The 16,698-nt window shown below is 33.8% G+C and overlaps 1 protein-coding gene across 2 annotated transcripts in view; it reads right to left on the bottom strand.

Annotated features, from left to right (window-relative positions):
• The window catches only part of MEMO1 (mediator of cell motility 1), a 122,079-nt gene that overhangs the window by 34,983 nt on the left and 70,398 nt on the right, over positions 1 to 16,698 (bottom strand). For both annotated transcript variants that reach the window (XM_072770609.1, XM_072770610.1), the window contains exons 4-6: positions 10,141 to 10,209; positions 4,022 to 4,134; positions 2,022 to 2,133 (exon numbers count right to left, since the gene is read on the bottom strand). In XM_072770609.1, the coding sequence (XP_072626710.1) occupies positions 2,022 to 2,133; positions 4,022 to 4,134; positions 10,141 to 10,209 (294 nt within the window). The remainder of the gene's footprint in view (positions 1 to 2,021; positions 2,134 to 4,021; positions 4,135 to 10,140; positions 10,210 to 16,698) is intronic.

Genomic DNA, 16,698 nt, shown 5'->3' with positions numbered 1-16,698 from the left:
AGTGTCTCCTACCCAAACTCCTGACGCAAATTAGTGAGCAGTAATTCATACAATAATAGCTGTGATTTCAAACCAAAATTTTTGGAGCAATCTATTACACAGTAATGGATAACTAATACAGGTAATGAGTGCAGCAAAGACTACAAAGGAAAAGTACTGGGTACTTTTTAAGAGTCAGTATTAGGGATGCAAATGTAATTTGGGTAAGTGGGAAGGTCTCTTGAGAAGTGATATATTAAATATTGGTTATTTAACACTATTTAATAGAGAGGGAATTATAAACAGGAATTTTTGTTGATTTTAGTTTCTATTTTCCCAAATTTTCAACATTACGTTTTACTTTTGAAATAACAAAAATATTATTTTGTTAAAACTGCCTTAAGGATACTATTGGCTTCTAATGTATTAGTTCTACTATACTGAGATTCACTATGTCTAAAATATATTTTCTCATGACAAAATATGCAAACATTTTAGGAAAACAAAAGTTTTCTTTTAGCCTATGTAATTGAAGAATGTACTGTTCTGATTATACTAGCATTCCAGAAAATAAACAGCATATATTGGTTTAAAAATTTCTGAAAGATTAGAATGTGGTAAAACACACTTAACCTAAAACTATACTGCTTATAATTTAATGTTACAATGATTTTTTTTGGGGGGGGGGACTTCCTTTAGGTTTACACAATTCATCATAGTTATCATCATGAATAGATGTGGATAACATAAGACTGAAATAAGTTAAGTAACTGATAACGGAATTAGGAATAGAAATGATCCTAAAAGACTGCCATAATAGACTAAAACCAACCAGAAAAAATTACACAGTAGTAATCAAGAGTTAAAAAGAAACCACAAAAGTACAAGAAAAAAAATGATCCAATGTATGAAAAAGCCTTGGGCTGTAGCTGGCCACAAGTGTATTAGCCAATAGCAGGTAAGCCATATAAACATGAAAAATGTTCATGTGGTCTTGGACTTCATTAACACATTTAACTTTATATATATATAATATAGGTTTATATTATAAGATAGATTTTATATAAAATATTTTATATTTTTAAAAAATATAATATATATTTTATTATGTAAAATATAAGCCTATATAATATACAATGCATTTTACTAAGGGAATATAGTGACAAGACCCAGGGAAGGAATAATCTCACCATATTTAGGACAAGTCAAACTATATAAGGAATATTAAGTCCATATAAAGGAAATGGTTGAAAAAAAATCAGACAAATGGGACCTCCAAAAGGAAGACCTTCTAATTTGAAATACTGCCCTAAAAGAAGAAAGCTCTTTTAAAAATTCTTTCATTTTACAAAATAAACTAATGACTTCTATGTAATGGGCATTCTGCTAGGCATAGGGATACAAGTGAAGAATAAAATAAATATTGTCCCTGTCATCCTACTTAGTCTCGTGGGCATCCTACCACTGGAAGACCGTTAGCAGGCACCAGATAATAATCTGTCAAGCGTATTATAAAAGATATTTATGTACTTTGCATAAGGCTGAAATAAATGACCTCCAATGTTACTTCCAAATCTAAAGTTTTATGATTACTTACTTATAGCATAAAAGAATTTGTTATTCTGAGATAAATGTTTAATGATTAATTCAAACACACACACACACAAACACACAGGTTTTTAAAATATTATCACCTAATAAAACAACCATGTCAATTCATGTGTTCAGCCGTTACAGACAAACTACTTAAAACTAACTTCAAACCACATTAGAAATATCCAATTTCAAATTTTTATATCATTTCAAATAACAAACTTTAAGATTTTATTTTTAAGTAATCTCTACACCCAATGTGGGGCTCAAACTCACAATTCTGAGATCAAGAGTCATAGGTTCTACCAATTAAGCCAGCCAGGCACCAGTCAAATAACAAATTTTCTTTAAAATCTCCTTATCCTAATGATAATTTTACCCAGTGAAAATAACTCCAAAGAAATTAATATTTACGATTTCTCTGGGATTTCTTATATTAATCAATATACCTTTCCATGGCTTTAGCTGTATAAGGCAAATGCATTTCAATACTGTGTTCATCTTCATCTGTCTGCAGAGACATGCGTTCAAACATTCCTGTCTTCCATAGTTCTCCGTAAACTAAAGAGATTTCAAAATATAGTAAAACAAATATATTAATGTATATCCTTATTCTGTGAGACTCCACTCAGTAACAAAAAACTACATGTTTTGGCAAGAAACAGAAGTACCACATAACATTTTCCTTCATTTTTAACTTTAAAAAAGATAAAACTAGCTTTTTACATACCAAACAAAGCAATAATACATGTGATAACTACGGCATTTTCATATGTTACACAGTTAAATAAAAGTAATAATTCAAAATTTTCATCAGTTCTTTTCATTACATCTAAAATCACCTCTGGGTCTAAGCTCTTCCTGGACTTTAATCAGCACATGCCAACAAGAATACAGTTGATTAGAATTCCTAGTAAAATATGGCAAAGCCACTGGTCTACATACTCGTGAGGTTAATAATATAGTTTTTAAGTTGTGTTTTGTTTTATAATAAAATTCCCACATCAAATGCCTACCATACCAAGAGCAGAAAATTCCTTTAAGGATGCTATTTTCCTCAAAATTAAAAATTCAGCTTCTGGGACAAGAACATAAATTCACATAGTACTACGCCATAAATAATCTTAAAATGACATAGTCATTCAGACCCTTCTAATTAATCATACTTAAAAATGGATATTATATAATGAGAAAAAGATGAAATTTAACATGCTAAAAAAAGTGATATAAGAATTTTTTTTATCAGAGAACAGAACCAACATTTTTATAACTATATACTTAAATGGGTTTTACCAAAATCAAAGAAAGAAACAAATGATGGCATGGCTTTTCTGCAAAATTATACCTGATTAAAATCATTCATTCCTTCATTAGGAGGCTACCTAAAACCAAAATTTTCTGAATGCCCCAACAAAATTTTAAAAAATAAGGTATGTCCCCTAAAAGCATCACAAGGAGTAATAAGGCTAGTTCTACTCCAGCTTCATTAGTAAAAATTATTCTAACAACAAATTACTAATACTCAGGGATAACTGAAACCCCCAATTATGAAAAATTAGGCCTAAAAAATAAGGAAAAAGAGGTGATTGTCTGTTTTGCAAATGGCTTCTCTCATTCTTCAGAAGAATTTGTTCCAAGATTTCTTGAAACAATAAGCACCCAATATATTTAAAATATAATGTGATGAACTGGAGGAATACACAGCAAGATCATGAAAATGGTTTCTGGGAAAATAAACTGAATTTAGATAAAAGGAAAATTCTGAGTCAATTGTGTACGGTAAGTAAAAGAATATTTGTTATGCTATTCTCTGTACTGTTCTAGATTTTTAAAATTATGCTCCCACTCCTCCAAAAATATTATTATGAAGTCAAAAGGTTTTAATTTACACATTCAATGTATAAAATGAGACACAACTAAAAAAGATCTGATTTCTAGAATCCTATGGAAAAACATCTATCAAAATACAGACATGTTTTAAAAATAAAATACACTTAAGACTTATGTAACACTTTTGTTTCAGAGTTTCACTTTTTCACCCCCACAAAACTCATTTGAGAATGATGGCCTATTTACAAGGAAAGGGATATATACAGAAGCAGACTAACATGCTCAGAATCTTTCTTCAAGTTGTTGTGGGTACTAATTTCTTGTCTCATGATACAGTGAGTACAAGGCACTTCCCTGAATACACATATAATCATAAACAGTTGGAGACTAGTTGACCTGACAGATTTTTGCAGCTGGCAAAAAAACTCTAGTTGTCTTTTATGCATATAGAAGATCATCTTTCTTTGCTTTTGCTTTTTGCAGATAAGTTAAAATCAATTTATTCTTTAAAACTAGATTAAATTTATAATATTCATATTTTTAATTTTTAAAATTAATTTATTATTATTTTTAAAAAACTTTTAGCTGTTAAAAAGCTGTAAGATTTCTATATACTTACTCTTTTGGTCAATACGAAGGTCATACAGAGGTGTCCTATATATATCCACACTGGAAAGTGCACATCGAGAGAGGGGCACATGATGAGAAGGCCCAAGGATGAAAATTCTCCGGCTAGGAGATATACAACAAAAGCACAGAACAATTGCAATTCTATACAAACCTTATTAAATAAAAGGGAAAAAACGAGTAATTTTTAAAAATCATATGTGGCACCATTTTCTATCTTGACTGATTTCATTTCATTATCTACTATTATGAGCTAAATTATGTACCCCTAAAGTTTATGTTGAAGTTCCACCCTAGTACCTCAGAGTGTAACCATATTAGGAGATAAGATATTAAAGCATATCATTATGTTAAAATGAGGCTATTCAGATAAGGCCTTAATCCAATGACTGGTATCCTTATAAGAAAAGGAAGAGATTCCAGGGGCACATATGCACAGAAAGGAGACCATGTAAAGAGGCATCAAGAAGACAGCCATCTGCAAACCAAGAAGAGAGGCTTCAGGAGAAACCCACCCTATCAGCACCCTCATCTTGGACTTCCAGCCTCCGGACTGAGAGAAAATAAATTTCTGCTTTCAGTCACCTACTTTGTGGTATTTTATACAGTACCACCAGCAAACTAATATACCCACTAATGATTTGCTTAGTTAATTAATTTCAACTTTGTAACTATATTTTTTGTTGGAAGGCCTTTAAAAGAACCATTTTCAACAACAAAACATTTTCAACACTTGGGTGTTCTAGTTACTGATTTATTGATCTACAGTAAATCAATTGCTATGCTTAAAATCATCTCAGCATTCACAATGCCTACGATACATAAGGTTTTTCAATAGCTATATTCATTGAATTTAAACATTTCATCTATTAAATAAAATCTCCAAATTCTAAACATGTCCTAAATTTGCCTCCTAAGATCTACCATGACTTTAATAAAAACACATGATAGTATAATTTCTAAAACTCCATACAAAATATCATTACAAAGAACCATTCTGATAAAGCTATTTCCACATTTCTACCATAGCAGAGAAAAAAGGAAAAATTGTTGAGAAAAATTCTGTATAATAAGCTTTCTCTGTTTCCATTCAAGTAGATAGAAGCCATTCCCAAAAACAAAGAAACTTGATTATGTGTTATTTGCACTGTAGCTAAAGAAAAGAACTGGGCTAAACCATAGCTTAATTCTTTACAATCCTTTTATCTTGACATCAAGAGTAAAATTAACTTCCCCTCATTTTATCACAAACATCCTCACAATCTAAATTCCAAAACCATCCATTTTCTCTGTTCTCCCAGATTCTTCCCCCACCACACACACACAAACTTACAGACTTGAAAAACCAAAACTATGAGAAAGAAGGGGATAGATGATAAGCTATGTATCTAGAAAAAATTGATTACTACTCACTGCTCAGTTAATGGACAAAGACTGAGATATTAGCTAGTTTTTTCATATCAAAAACTTGCAAGTGAAGGAATGTGCTTAGGCAATATATTTATTTTCATAAAATTCAATGACAGCTAAGAAAATTAACCTATTGTCTGCTATATGTTACTTGCTGTGGTGGGGGGAGGGGATGGTAAGGAAGATATGGATAAGGAAAACAGAGATTCTCAGTTTAGAGTCCCAAAACTTCCTCAGGATGTCACAGATAGCAAAAACATAAGACTTCATCCACAGGCCATTTCTAGTCAAAAACATAATCTCTTCTCTTCCTTTCCTCCACTGCCAATATTCACTTCCTATCATCACCTCTATGAGCAAGCCAACAGCCATTTCCAAAACAAAAACGATCAAATCAAATTTAGATTCCTGAATGAACAAAAAAGATACCACTATGCTCTCTCAACAGTCCATAAACATAATCACAATTTTCTAAATTAAAGTCTAATGTAGCATATAGACAATGGTAACTCTGAGTGTTCAGGTGACTTGCCTAAGGACAGGTATTACATGAACCAAGAATCAAGTATGAAAAAGGCAGCACTTTTATTATTGATGAATGTATTTCTATGACAAGGCAGAGGAATAGAATATTTAAAATAAACACTCCTAGGAAATCCAGCATATATAATTAAAATATGAAATGACTTAAAATATTGATTTAAACCCAAGGCACAGACATATTTCTAGGTAAGTGTAACAGGTTGTAATAGTGACCAAAATATGAGCACTACTCCAGAAATAAACACCGAAGGTCAGTTTGGAAAACCTAATTGTCCCCTCTAATACCTATTTACCTTGTCAGCCTTTTTGCGAGACCCAATCTGGATGAAAAGATAAGACTGGTGGAGAAAAGAGCCCCACACATTTGAATTAGCCAATTGTATACTCAACAGATTCTTTCCAATCTGACAGAAACTCACTCATACGCAACACAGGGAAAAGGAGGTTTAGTTCACATCAATATGAATCCTTACAAGTGACGAACCCAAAAATAAACCAAAAATAAGCTAGACATCATTGAAAAGGAGGGAAAAAAAGTGCATAGTAGTAGTAATCTCAAAATGAGTCTCTTTGTTAGCTGTGTGCTAACAAAAAAATTAATAATGTAAATAAAAAATAATGCTCGCTCTTTTCTTTGGTGGACGGGGGCTAAATTGCTAGATCCATAAACGCCAAGACCTCAGGAATATTTTGAAGAAAAATAAGTAATATGGGCATTGGAAGCAATGCCACTTTCTTTCCAATTTAATTGCAAAGTGCTTTGCCTTTAAATAAATAACTTACAAATATTAGCCTATCATTACTATTGTCACACATGTTAAAAAAAAAAAAAAAGACCAACCCTTAGTATGATAAATCAAGAAAAAGTCAAGAGGTATTCTTTTAGAAATAAATGTAGTTTATGTGTAATACCTCCAGAGAATTCACATTTGTGGAGTTACTTACTACAAGAAGTATAGTCTGTGCATCCAATAAATAAAGTTACCTGCATATCTGCCCTCATAAATATTCAACTACTAATTCTAAATAATGGAATACAAGTAATTTTTAAAGATGTTTCCTGGCACACAGGAATATTTTAACTGAAGAATTAAACATCATGTGGCTCCAAAGAAGATTCTTTGGCTCTTTCAGGTTACTATATATCTTGAGTTCCAGGTTTTCAATTAAAGTTTTAGTAACAGAAAAAGATTTTGCAACAATAAATACAGGAAAGAACTTACTTAAATATACCATTTTCTAAATTCCTTAAACAACCAAGGTATTCCTTTTAAAACATAAATTAGATTCCATCATTCTCCTGCTTAAAAAGTCTTAATCAGAGGATAAAATGGGTTCTAAAGTCTCAAATGCACGGCCCCCTCTTGATTACTTTCCCCACCTCCACCCCTTGGTCACAATAGTTTATATACTGGTCTTGCAGTTCCTTGATGACTGGAACACAGCTCTGCCTATTTCAAAGCCTTCACAGGTGCTATTGTTCCATTTGCTTGGCTTAAAAATGATTTCCTCAGAAATGCCTTCCCCAACAGCCATAATCTAAATCCAATCACCCTTTATCATAGTACTTCTCAAATTGTGAACTGTACCTTCCAAAGAACCTCTCAAGAAGTGTACAAAATCAAAACTATTTTCATACTAATGAGGAATTTATTTGCCTTTTCCACTGGGTTGACATTTGTACTTAGAGGGAAAAAATGAGGCTGGTAAATCACTAGCACAATAGAACTATGATCCACAGATTAATCAATAGATTGATAGAAGCAAAGGTACTGGTAGTCATGTATTCTTTACCTTCACCCACACCAAGGGTTTTTTTTTTTTTTTTTTTTTAAGGCCAGTTTCACTTAATATCATTAAATCTTGAACTCTGAGTACAGTTTTTTAAAAATATTCTGTATGACAAAATGTATTAATTTTGTGGTGATAAATATATAAAGCACTTTTGCTATCTACAGAATTATATCTCAGGGAAAACATTTGTGTGATTGTAAATGTGATTAAACTGGGCTTTTTTTTCATGGGACACAATTTTTACTTCAAAAAATGACTGTAGACAAATTGCAGTTACTCCAATTTAGGTATTTGGCAGAAATTTTCTAGAAAATGAACAAAATAGGCCTGCCACTTCAAAGAAAACATTGCCCAAGATATAATTGAAGCTTTTAAGTGAAAATTAGATTTTTGCAAAACTTCTATCACTGTGAGATGGGCAGCTTCCCAATAATTAAAGATATTTCTGATGAAATTTGTGGTGATATTAACAAATGTGGTTTTTTGGCACTGTATGATGAAATGTCAACATTCAAAAGATCTGCATAATTCAGTTAACAAATATCACCTAAATGTTCCATGCAAGATATTACAAAATGATGCAAAGGTAAAAGATCCATTCAAAGTAAGACAGCACAAAAAGATGATCCTAGTTGACATGTAGGGAATGGATTAGTGTGGAAGGTAAGAATGGATCTAGTGGCAGAGAATTTAAACTTCTCTCCTGGACTGTTATTTTTTTCTTTGTACTTCTCATAGTTCCCAGAAAAATGTTCTTTCTCTATTTTCTCAAAGGACTCTGAAACACTGCCAAGCTCAAGGAAAGCTACTTTCAAGAGAATATAGCAATGACTGTCAATTATTTTTAATGCTTGGATCTTCAGATTTATTTATTCAAAATTCAATTATTATATATTAATTACAAAAATAAGCTGATAACATCTTCATGCATCATTTGCCTCTCTTTTTACTCACCTCTTTTATTATCATCTTAGTCCTTAGCTCTCTTCCCTTTTCTCTTTTCCTTCCATTATCAACTTATTTAATACATCCTTTTTTATCAACTTATTTAATACATCCTTTCTGCATCTACCAATATAGGTTCTCATCTCTCTAATGTTGCTAAGCTAAATTTAATTCAGGAGTATCCTTCTAGCAAATAATATCCTCAAATAGAAAAGGTTTGAAAAAGGTTGTCATATTAACTAACCTTTATTATAGGCCCAAATGAAGGAAACATTTGAAAATCTTTCCAATTCATTTATTTTTGTTCTTACTCATGAAATAAATTAGCTGAAATCATATATTAAAAATGTATCAAGAAGTACTTGATGAAGACACTCCTCAAAACACCATAAATGAGGCAGGGCTAACTAAAACCTCATCAATTTGGCAACATTATCAATTTTTTATCATTAAAAACTTACTAAAATAATTTCCAGCAAAGGCATGATACAATGTGCAGAGCACACTACATAAATATAAAAAAGAACAGTTCTTTTGTTTTAAAAATCTGAACAATTTGCTCAAAGGTAAAGGATTAGGCAGTGGGGTGAGACTTTCTTTTTAAACTCAGGGCTGCTGTGAGTTACTTATTTTGAATTATTATGCTTTACCTCTACTAGCACAAGTCTAACCTAACAATCAATATTTGACAGAATTAAGATGATTGATTTTACCTACTTATATAGTATATGTATAACTGGCATACAGACTGGAGCTTAATACCTGTTCACATTTGTGAATTAACTATTTCAATAAAATGCTGGTCAGCAAATTAAGTAATGGGGATGGCTATTTCTAGTTAAAGCTTTTAAAAGTTCATAAATTTCTTATTTTAGAGAGCAGTATATTACTTAAGTCTCAATCTGCCAGATAAAAATCTTAAAGCTAATTTCAGAGTTCTCACTGAATTATTAAGAGCTAACATACTTCAAACACCATATTAAATTCACTGTCAGATTCTAAAATAACTCAGCTACCTCATCTTGTCAATGAGAAATTATTTTCTTTCATTAACCACAACTTAACAAGTACAATAAAGAATTTTAAATCACAAAATGACTAGGATAGAACAAGGCACTTTGCATTCTTAAAGATGCTCATCTGGTTTCAAAGAGAAATTTAAACAAAACATTTAACCCTAACATTTCCAGAACTAAGCATTCTACCAACAACAACAAAAAAAACCTAAATGTAAAAACCAAATGTTCAATGAAAAACAGTATGAAAACTTTTCATAACCTATATAAGGTATAATAAATAGTCAAATTCTTAATGAAATCAAGTATATAACAATAAGCATGCAAAATCAAGTTACTTCTGTGACAAAGTGGTTATGATTCCCAACCTTCTCCCACTTAAACAAAACTGTGTATTACTTACGTAATAGATGGATCCACTTGTTTATAGGCATGAGCAGCACAAGACCCACAGTATGTATATCCTGCATGGCTACAAAACAAAATATTTTTAAAATTTAATTATCAGATTCAAAATTAAGATATTCTCAAAAAAAAACCTTTTGAAAGAAATATAACTATGGTAAACATCACAGAATTGAGTATATAGATTAAAAAAAGCAATGTAGCTAATGATGTAAACTTTAGCAGACAATAGAGAACACATAATTGTTCTATGTTCCAATTTTTAATTTTAAAAAGTATTTTATAATTTTTTTGGTCTTGAGAACAATTAAATTGAGATAGCCAAGGCTTACTTGAAGTTGCTAATGAATACTAATAAATATGAGTTTTTAACATTCTTCTTCAATGTTATTAGCAGACTATTACATAACAATAAGACCAAGATCAAGTCAAATCAGACCAAAACAAATATCCTACAGTAACAACTCACCTTATTTTTCTAACTTCTTATTTTTTAGACTTTTTAAAACATACAGTGTTATATCAGTTTCAGGTATACAATATATGATTCAAGATTCTACACATTTCTCTGTGCTCATCAAGAAGTATACTCTTAATCTCTTTTATCTATTTCATCCATCATCCCACTGACCTTTTCTCTCTGGCAACCACTAGGTTTGTTCTCTCTATTTAATAGTCTGTTTTTTTAATCTCTTTTATTCTTTGTTTATTTTGTGTTTTACATCTTACATAAGTAACATATTTTATTTATCATTGTCTGACTTATTTCACTTAGCACTTATACCCTGTAAGTCCATTCATGTGTCACAAATGGCAAGGTCTCCTTTTTTTTAAATTTTTTTTTAAGATTTTATTTATTTATTCATGACAGACACAGAGTGAGAGAGAGGCAGAGACACAGGCAGAGGGAGAAGCAGTCTCCATGACGTGAGACTCAATCCTGGGTCTCCAGGATCACACCCCGGGCTGAAGGCGGCGCTAAACCACCGGGGCTGCCCAAGGTCTCCTTTTTATGACTAATATTCCATTGTGTATGCGTGCATGCATGCGTGCGTGTGTGCGTGTGTGTGTGTGACATCTTCTTTATCAATTCATCTTTTTTTTAAGATTTTATTTATTTATTCATGAGAGACACAGAGAGAGAGAGAAGCAGAGACACAGGCAGAGGGAGAAGCAGGCTCCATGCAGGGAGCCTGATGTGGAACTCGATCCCGGGTCTCCAGGATCAGGCCCTGGGCTGAAGGCGGCGCTAAACCGCTGAGCCACCCAGGCTGCCCTCCATTCATTTTTTGATGAACACTGGGTTGCTTCCATACCTTGGCTATTGTGAATAATGTTGCGATAAACAAAGGGGAGCATTTATCTTTTCAAATTAGTGTTTTTGTTTTCTTTGATAAATACCAAGTAGTGGAATTACTGGATCATGTAGCAATTCTACTTTTAATTTTTTGAGGAACCTCCATACTGTATTCCACAGTGGCTGCACCAATTTGCATTCCCATCAACAATGCAAGAGGGTTCCTTTTTCTCCACATCTCACCAACACTTGCTATTTCTTGGCTTTTTGAATCTAGCCATTCCTAACAGCTGTAAGGTGATTTCTCAATGTAGTTTTGATTTGCATTCTCCTGATTAGTGATGTTAAGCATCTCTCCAACGTGTCTAATGGTCATCTTTATGTCTTCTTTGGAAAAATGTCTACTCAGGTCCTCTGCCCATTTTTATCAGATTGTTTCTTTGGGAAAAAAAAAAAAAAAGATTGTTTCTTTGGTACTGAGATATAGAGCTTCTTTTTTTTTTTTTTTTTTTTTTTATTTATTGATTCATGAGAGAGACAGAGGTAGACACACAGGCAGAGGCAGAAGCAGGCCCCATGAAGGCAGCCCAACGTGGGACTCGATCTCGGGTCTCCAGGATCGTGCCCTGGGCTGAGGGTGGCACTGAACTGCTGAGCCGCCCCTAGAGCTTCTTTATATATTTTGGATATTAGCTTCTTATCAGATATATCATTTGCAAATATCTTCTCTCATTTATCAGATGACTTTGTTTTTTTGATGGTTTCTTTGCTGTACAAAAGCTTTTTATTTTGGTGTAGTCCCAATAGTTAATTTTTGCTTTTATTTCCCTTCCCTAAAGACATAACTAGAAAAATGAAAAATGTTTCTACAGCTGAAGCAATCTCTATCAAAATACCAATGGTATTCTCCATAGAGCTAGAACAAATAATACTAAAATGTGTATGGAACCACAAAAGGCCCCAAAGAGCCAAAGCAATCTTGAGAAAGAGGAGCAAAGTTGAAAGTATTACAATCCCAGATTTCAAGACATACCACAAAGTTGTAGTAATTAAAACAGTATGGTATTGGCACAAAACAGATCAATGGAATAGAATAGAGGGCCTAGAAATAAACCCACACCTATATGGTCAATTAATCTATGACAAAGGAGGCAAGGATTTACAACAGGGAAGAGACAGTCTCTTCAACAAATGGTACTGGGGAAACTGGACAGATATATGAAGAAGAATGAAACTGGACCACTTTCTTACACCACATACAAAAATTTGGAATTTTCCAAATGGATTGAAGACGTAACTGTGAGACCTAAAACCATAAAATTCCTAGAAGAAAATAACTCACTTCTTCTGTGTCTTTAGTAATAAGAGAATTGATGTGACCTTCTGAGTATTGTGCCTTTCATTTTCTCTCCCTATTACTCTTCCCTTTCATCTTTTGGTTTCAGAATTAGATTTGGTTCTCTTATCACTTATGGACTGACTTTTGTTTCCTGACCTCATTTTTCTTTCTTGACTCATTCAAGTTACATGAGTTTAGACACATTTCTCTGGTGCTTACTTATTAGTGTGCGGACAGTGATATGCCGGTAAATATTTAACAACTGTCTCTGCAAAAAAAAAAAAAAAAAAATATATATATATATATATATATACACACACACACACACACATGTGTACATAAACTTATTATAAACTTTACTGAGAGAAAAAGATACGCCTGGGTGGCTCAGCAGCTGGGTGTCTGCCTTTGCCTTTTGGCATGATCCTGGGTTGCAGGATCAAGTCCCACATCAGGCTCATTGCAGAGACCCTGCTTCTCCCTCTGCCTGTGTCTGCCTCTCTCTGTGTCTCTCATGAATAAATAAATAAAATCTTAAAAGAAAAAAAAACACAGGTATCATATAATTTACAAATAATGAAAAATACATAATTCTCTTTATTGAAAATTCCACATAGTCAATTGATTGCTACAGAATGCTTTCACTGATTTTTTGCTGAATTCTTATATCCATAGCCAAGTAATGGTTGCAACTGACAAGGGTAGAACAATGAAGACACATGTCTGACCTGTGTGAGTTCTCTACTGATTAGCTAAGTTTGAAATACTATAAGAAATATTTCCTTTCATACTTTCTTACACTTTTTTATAAAGTATAAGGCTACAGACACAACATAATCTTTTTTTTTTTTAAGATTTTATTTATTTATTCATGAGACACAGAGAGGCAGAGACACAGGCAGAGGGAGAAAGCAGGCTCCATGCAGGGAGCCTGACGCAGGACTCGATCCAGGGACCCTAGGATTACGCCCTGGGCGGAAGGCAGGTGCTAAACTGCTGAGCCACCCAGGGATCCCCTAGACACAACATAATCTTTAAGTTTAATCTGCATTATTAACATTTTCCCCCATTTCTTAAGTATAGACAATCAACAAACGTAAATCAAGCCCTGATTATAGAAATTTGCTAATTAATGTGGAGTAATTCATTCTTGCCATAACTGATTTCAGGATGCACAGTAAACTGAAAAGACAAAACACAGACTGGGAGAAAATACTCATAAAGCATACACCTGATATAAGTTTATATCTGAATATGTAAAAAAAATTTCAAAACACACCCAATATTTAAAATAGGTAACCAGGGATCCCTGGGTGGCGCAGCGGTTTGGTGCCTGCCTTTGGCCCACAGCGCAATCCTGGAGACCCGGGATCAAATCCCACGTCGGGCTCCCGGTGCATGGAGCCTGGTTCTCCCTCTGCCTGTGTCTCTGCCTCTCTCTCTGTGTGTGACTATCATAAATAAGTAAAAATTAAAAAAAAAAAAAAAACAAGTAAAAAATAAATAAATAAAAAATAAGTAAATAAAATAGGTAACCATTTTGCAAGACAAAGAGTTCTGAAGATTGGCTGCAAAATAACATGAATGTGCTTAATGCTACTAAGGTATAAGATGGGGGGCACCTGGGTGGCTCAGTCAGTTGAGCATCCAACTCTTGATTTCACCTCAGGTAATGATCTCAGGGTCCTGGGATTGAGCCCCAAGTCAGGTTCTGCACTCAGTGGCAAGTCTGTTTGAGGATTCTCTCTGTGTCTCTCCTACTGCCCCTCACCCCACTTCTGTGCAATCATGCACATGCTTCCTCAAAAATAAATAAATAAATAAATCTTTAAAAAAAAGTAAAAGTACTTAAGATGTTAAGTTTTGTTATATATATTTTACCACAATTTTTTTAAATAGGGAAAGATATTAATAAATACTTCAACACAGAATATACTAGGATAGCAAATAAGCACATAAAAGAATGCTCAATATAGTTTAGTCACTTGGGAAAGGCAAATTAAAACTACAAAAAACTACCACTAAACATCCAGTAGAATAGCTAAAATTAAAAAGAGTGACCATACCAAGTATGTTAAGGACATAGAACTGAAACTCAAGCTATGCTTGTGGGAATGTAAAATGTTACAATCACTTTTGAAAAGAGTTTGGCAATTTCTAAAAAAGTTAAATATACTCCTACCATATGACCCAGCCTTCCATTCCTAAGAAAAATGAAAGCATTATAACTACAAAGATTTGTACATAAATGTTCATCCCAGCTTTATTTGCAACAGTCAAAAACTGGAAACAACCAAATATTCCTCCAAAGATGAATGGATAAACAAACTGAGGTTAATGGATTAACAAACTGAGTTAGGGGGGTCTGGGTGGCTGTTGGTTAAGCATCTGCCTTTGGCTCAGGTCATAATCCCCAGGGTCCTGGGATCTAGCACCACATCCAGTCCTTGCCCAATGGGGAGTCTGCTTCTCCCTCCTTCCTCGCCTCCCACACCTGCTTGTTTTCTCTTTCTATCTCTCAAATAAAGAAAAAAAAAAATCTTAAAAAAAAAAAAAAACTGAAGTATAAAAAGTCTTTCAACAAACCTGGGTGGCTCAGTGGTTGAGCACCTGCCTTTGGCTCAGGTCATGATCCCAGGGTCCTGGGATCAAGTCCCACATCAGGGTCTCTGCAGGAGCCTGCCTCTCCCCCTACCTATGTCTCTGCCTCTCTCTGTCTCTCTCATGAATAAATAGAATTTTTTTTAAAAAACTGAGGTATAGTCATATAATGGAATACTCTTCAGCAACAGAAAGGAATGAACTATTGATAAAAATAATTATGTTAAAAAAGATGGCAAAAAAGAAATATGCTGGGATCCCTGGGTGGCGCAGCGGTTTGGCGCCTGCCTTTGGCCCAGGGCGCGATCCTGGAGACCCGGGATCGAGTCCCACGTCGGGCTCTCGGTGCATGGAGCCTGCTTCTCCCTCTGCCTGTGTCTCTGCCTCTCTCTCTCTCTCTCTCTCTCTGTGACTATCATAAATAAATAAATAAATAAAATTTAAAAAAAAAAAAAAAAGAAATATGCTGAGAAGCCAGACAAAAAGAGTTCATACCATATAAGTCTACTAAAAAATAAAACTAACTTGTAGCCAACAGAGAGTAAGTCAATGGATGTGGGTGGAAAGAAGAGGCAGAGAGGTGCAGAGAGAGAATTACAAAAGGGAACAAGGAACGTTGAAGATGATGAGTATGTTCATTACCTTAATTGTGACAGTTTCACAGGTGTGTATCTATATTTCAAATGTATCCAAATGTACACTTTAAATAAATATATGCAGCCATATGTTAATCTTACTACAATAAAGCTCTTTTTTAAAAGGATCACCATTTGATCTAACCTAAGCTATGAATGGAGAAAAAGAGATTCACTTAAGTCAATCACAACAATATGGGATAGCAGTATGCTTAATCAAGAGGTAAGGAATACGGAATCTACACTGAGCATAGTGAAACCACTGCAGGCTTTGTTGGTTGGATTAGGGGTAGTCACTCTATCCATAAATCCAGCAAGAGAGCCTATCAAGTTGCTTCAGTATAGCACTATTCACACAACACAGTTCTAATCCTAGCCAGAAGAAATGTTAAGTTGTTCTATGGCTCAGCACATTACATTCAGTTTTGCTGATCTTAATATTCTAGCCTAACCAGGGGCTCAAATTTTTTTCCAGTTATGGCCCCAGTCTTCCAGTGCCCAACACCCCAAGACTGACTATTTCAGATTCCTAATAGCTGCTCCTGATCATAACATTACTGGCTCCCTCTTGTCAAATTCATAAGTATGCTATCTTGTCCAGCCATGTGGGCCTTAAAAACCACTTGATCCATCAAGATCTGCCCTGGTCTGTCTCAAACCTGCAGAACAGTATGTCAAGTTTTC

This window comes from Canis lupus, chromosome 12, assembly GCF_048164855.1.
Source record: "Canis lupus baileyi chromosome 12, mCanLup2.hap1, whole genome shotgun sequence".
NCBI classification, from domain to species: Eukaryota; Metazoa; Chordata; class Mammalia; order Carnivora; family Canidae; genus Canis; species Canis lupus.
The sequence above is the reverse complement of the archived record's forward strand: the minus strand, read 5'-3'. Positions and strand labels throughout refer to the sequence as shown.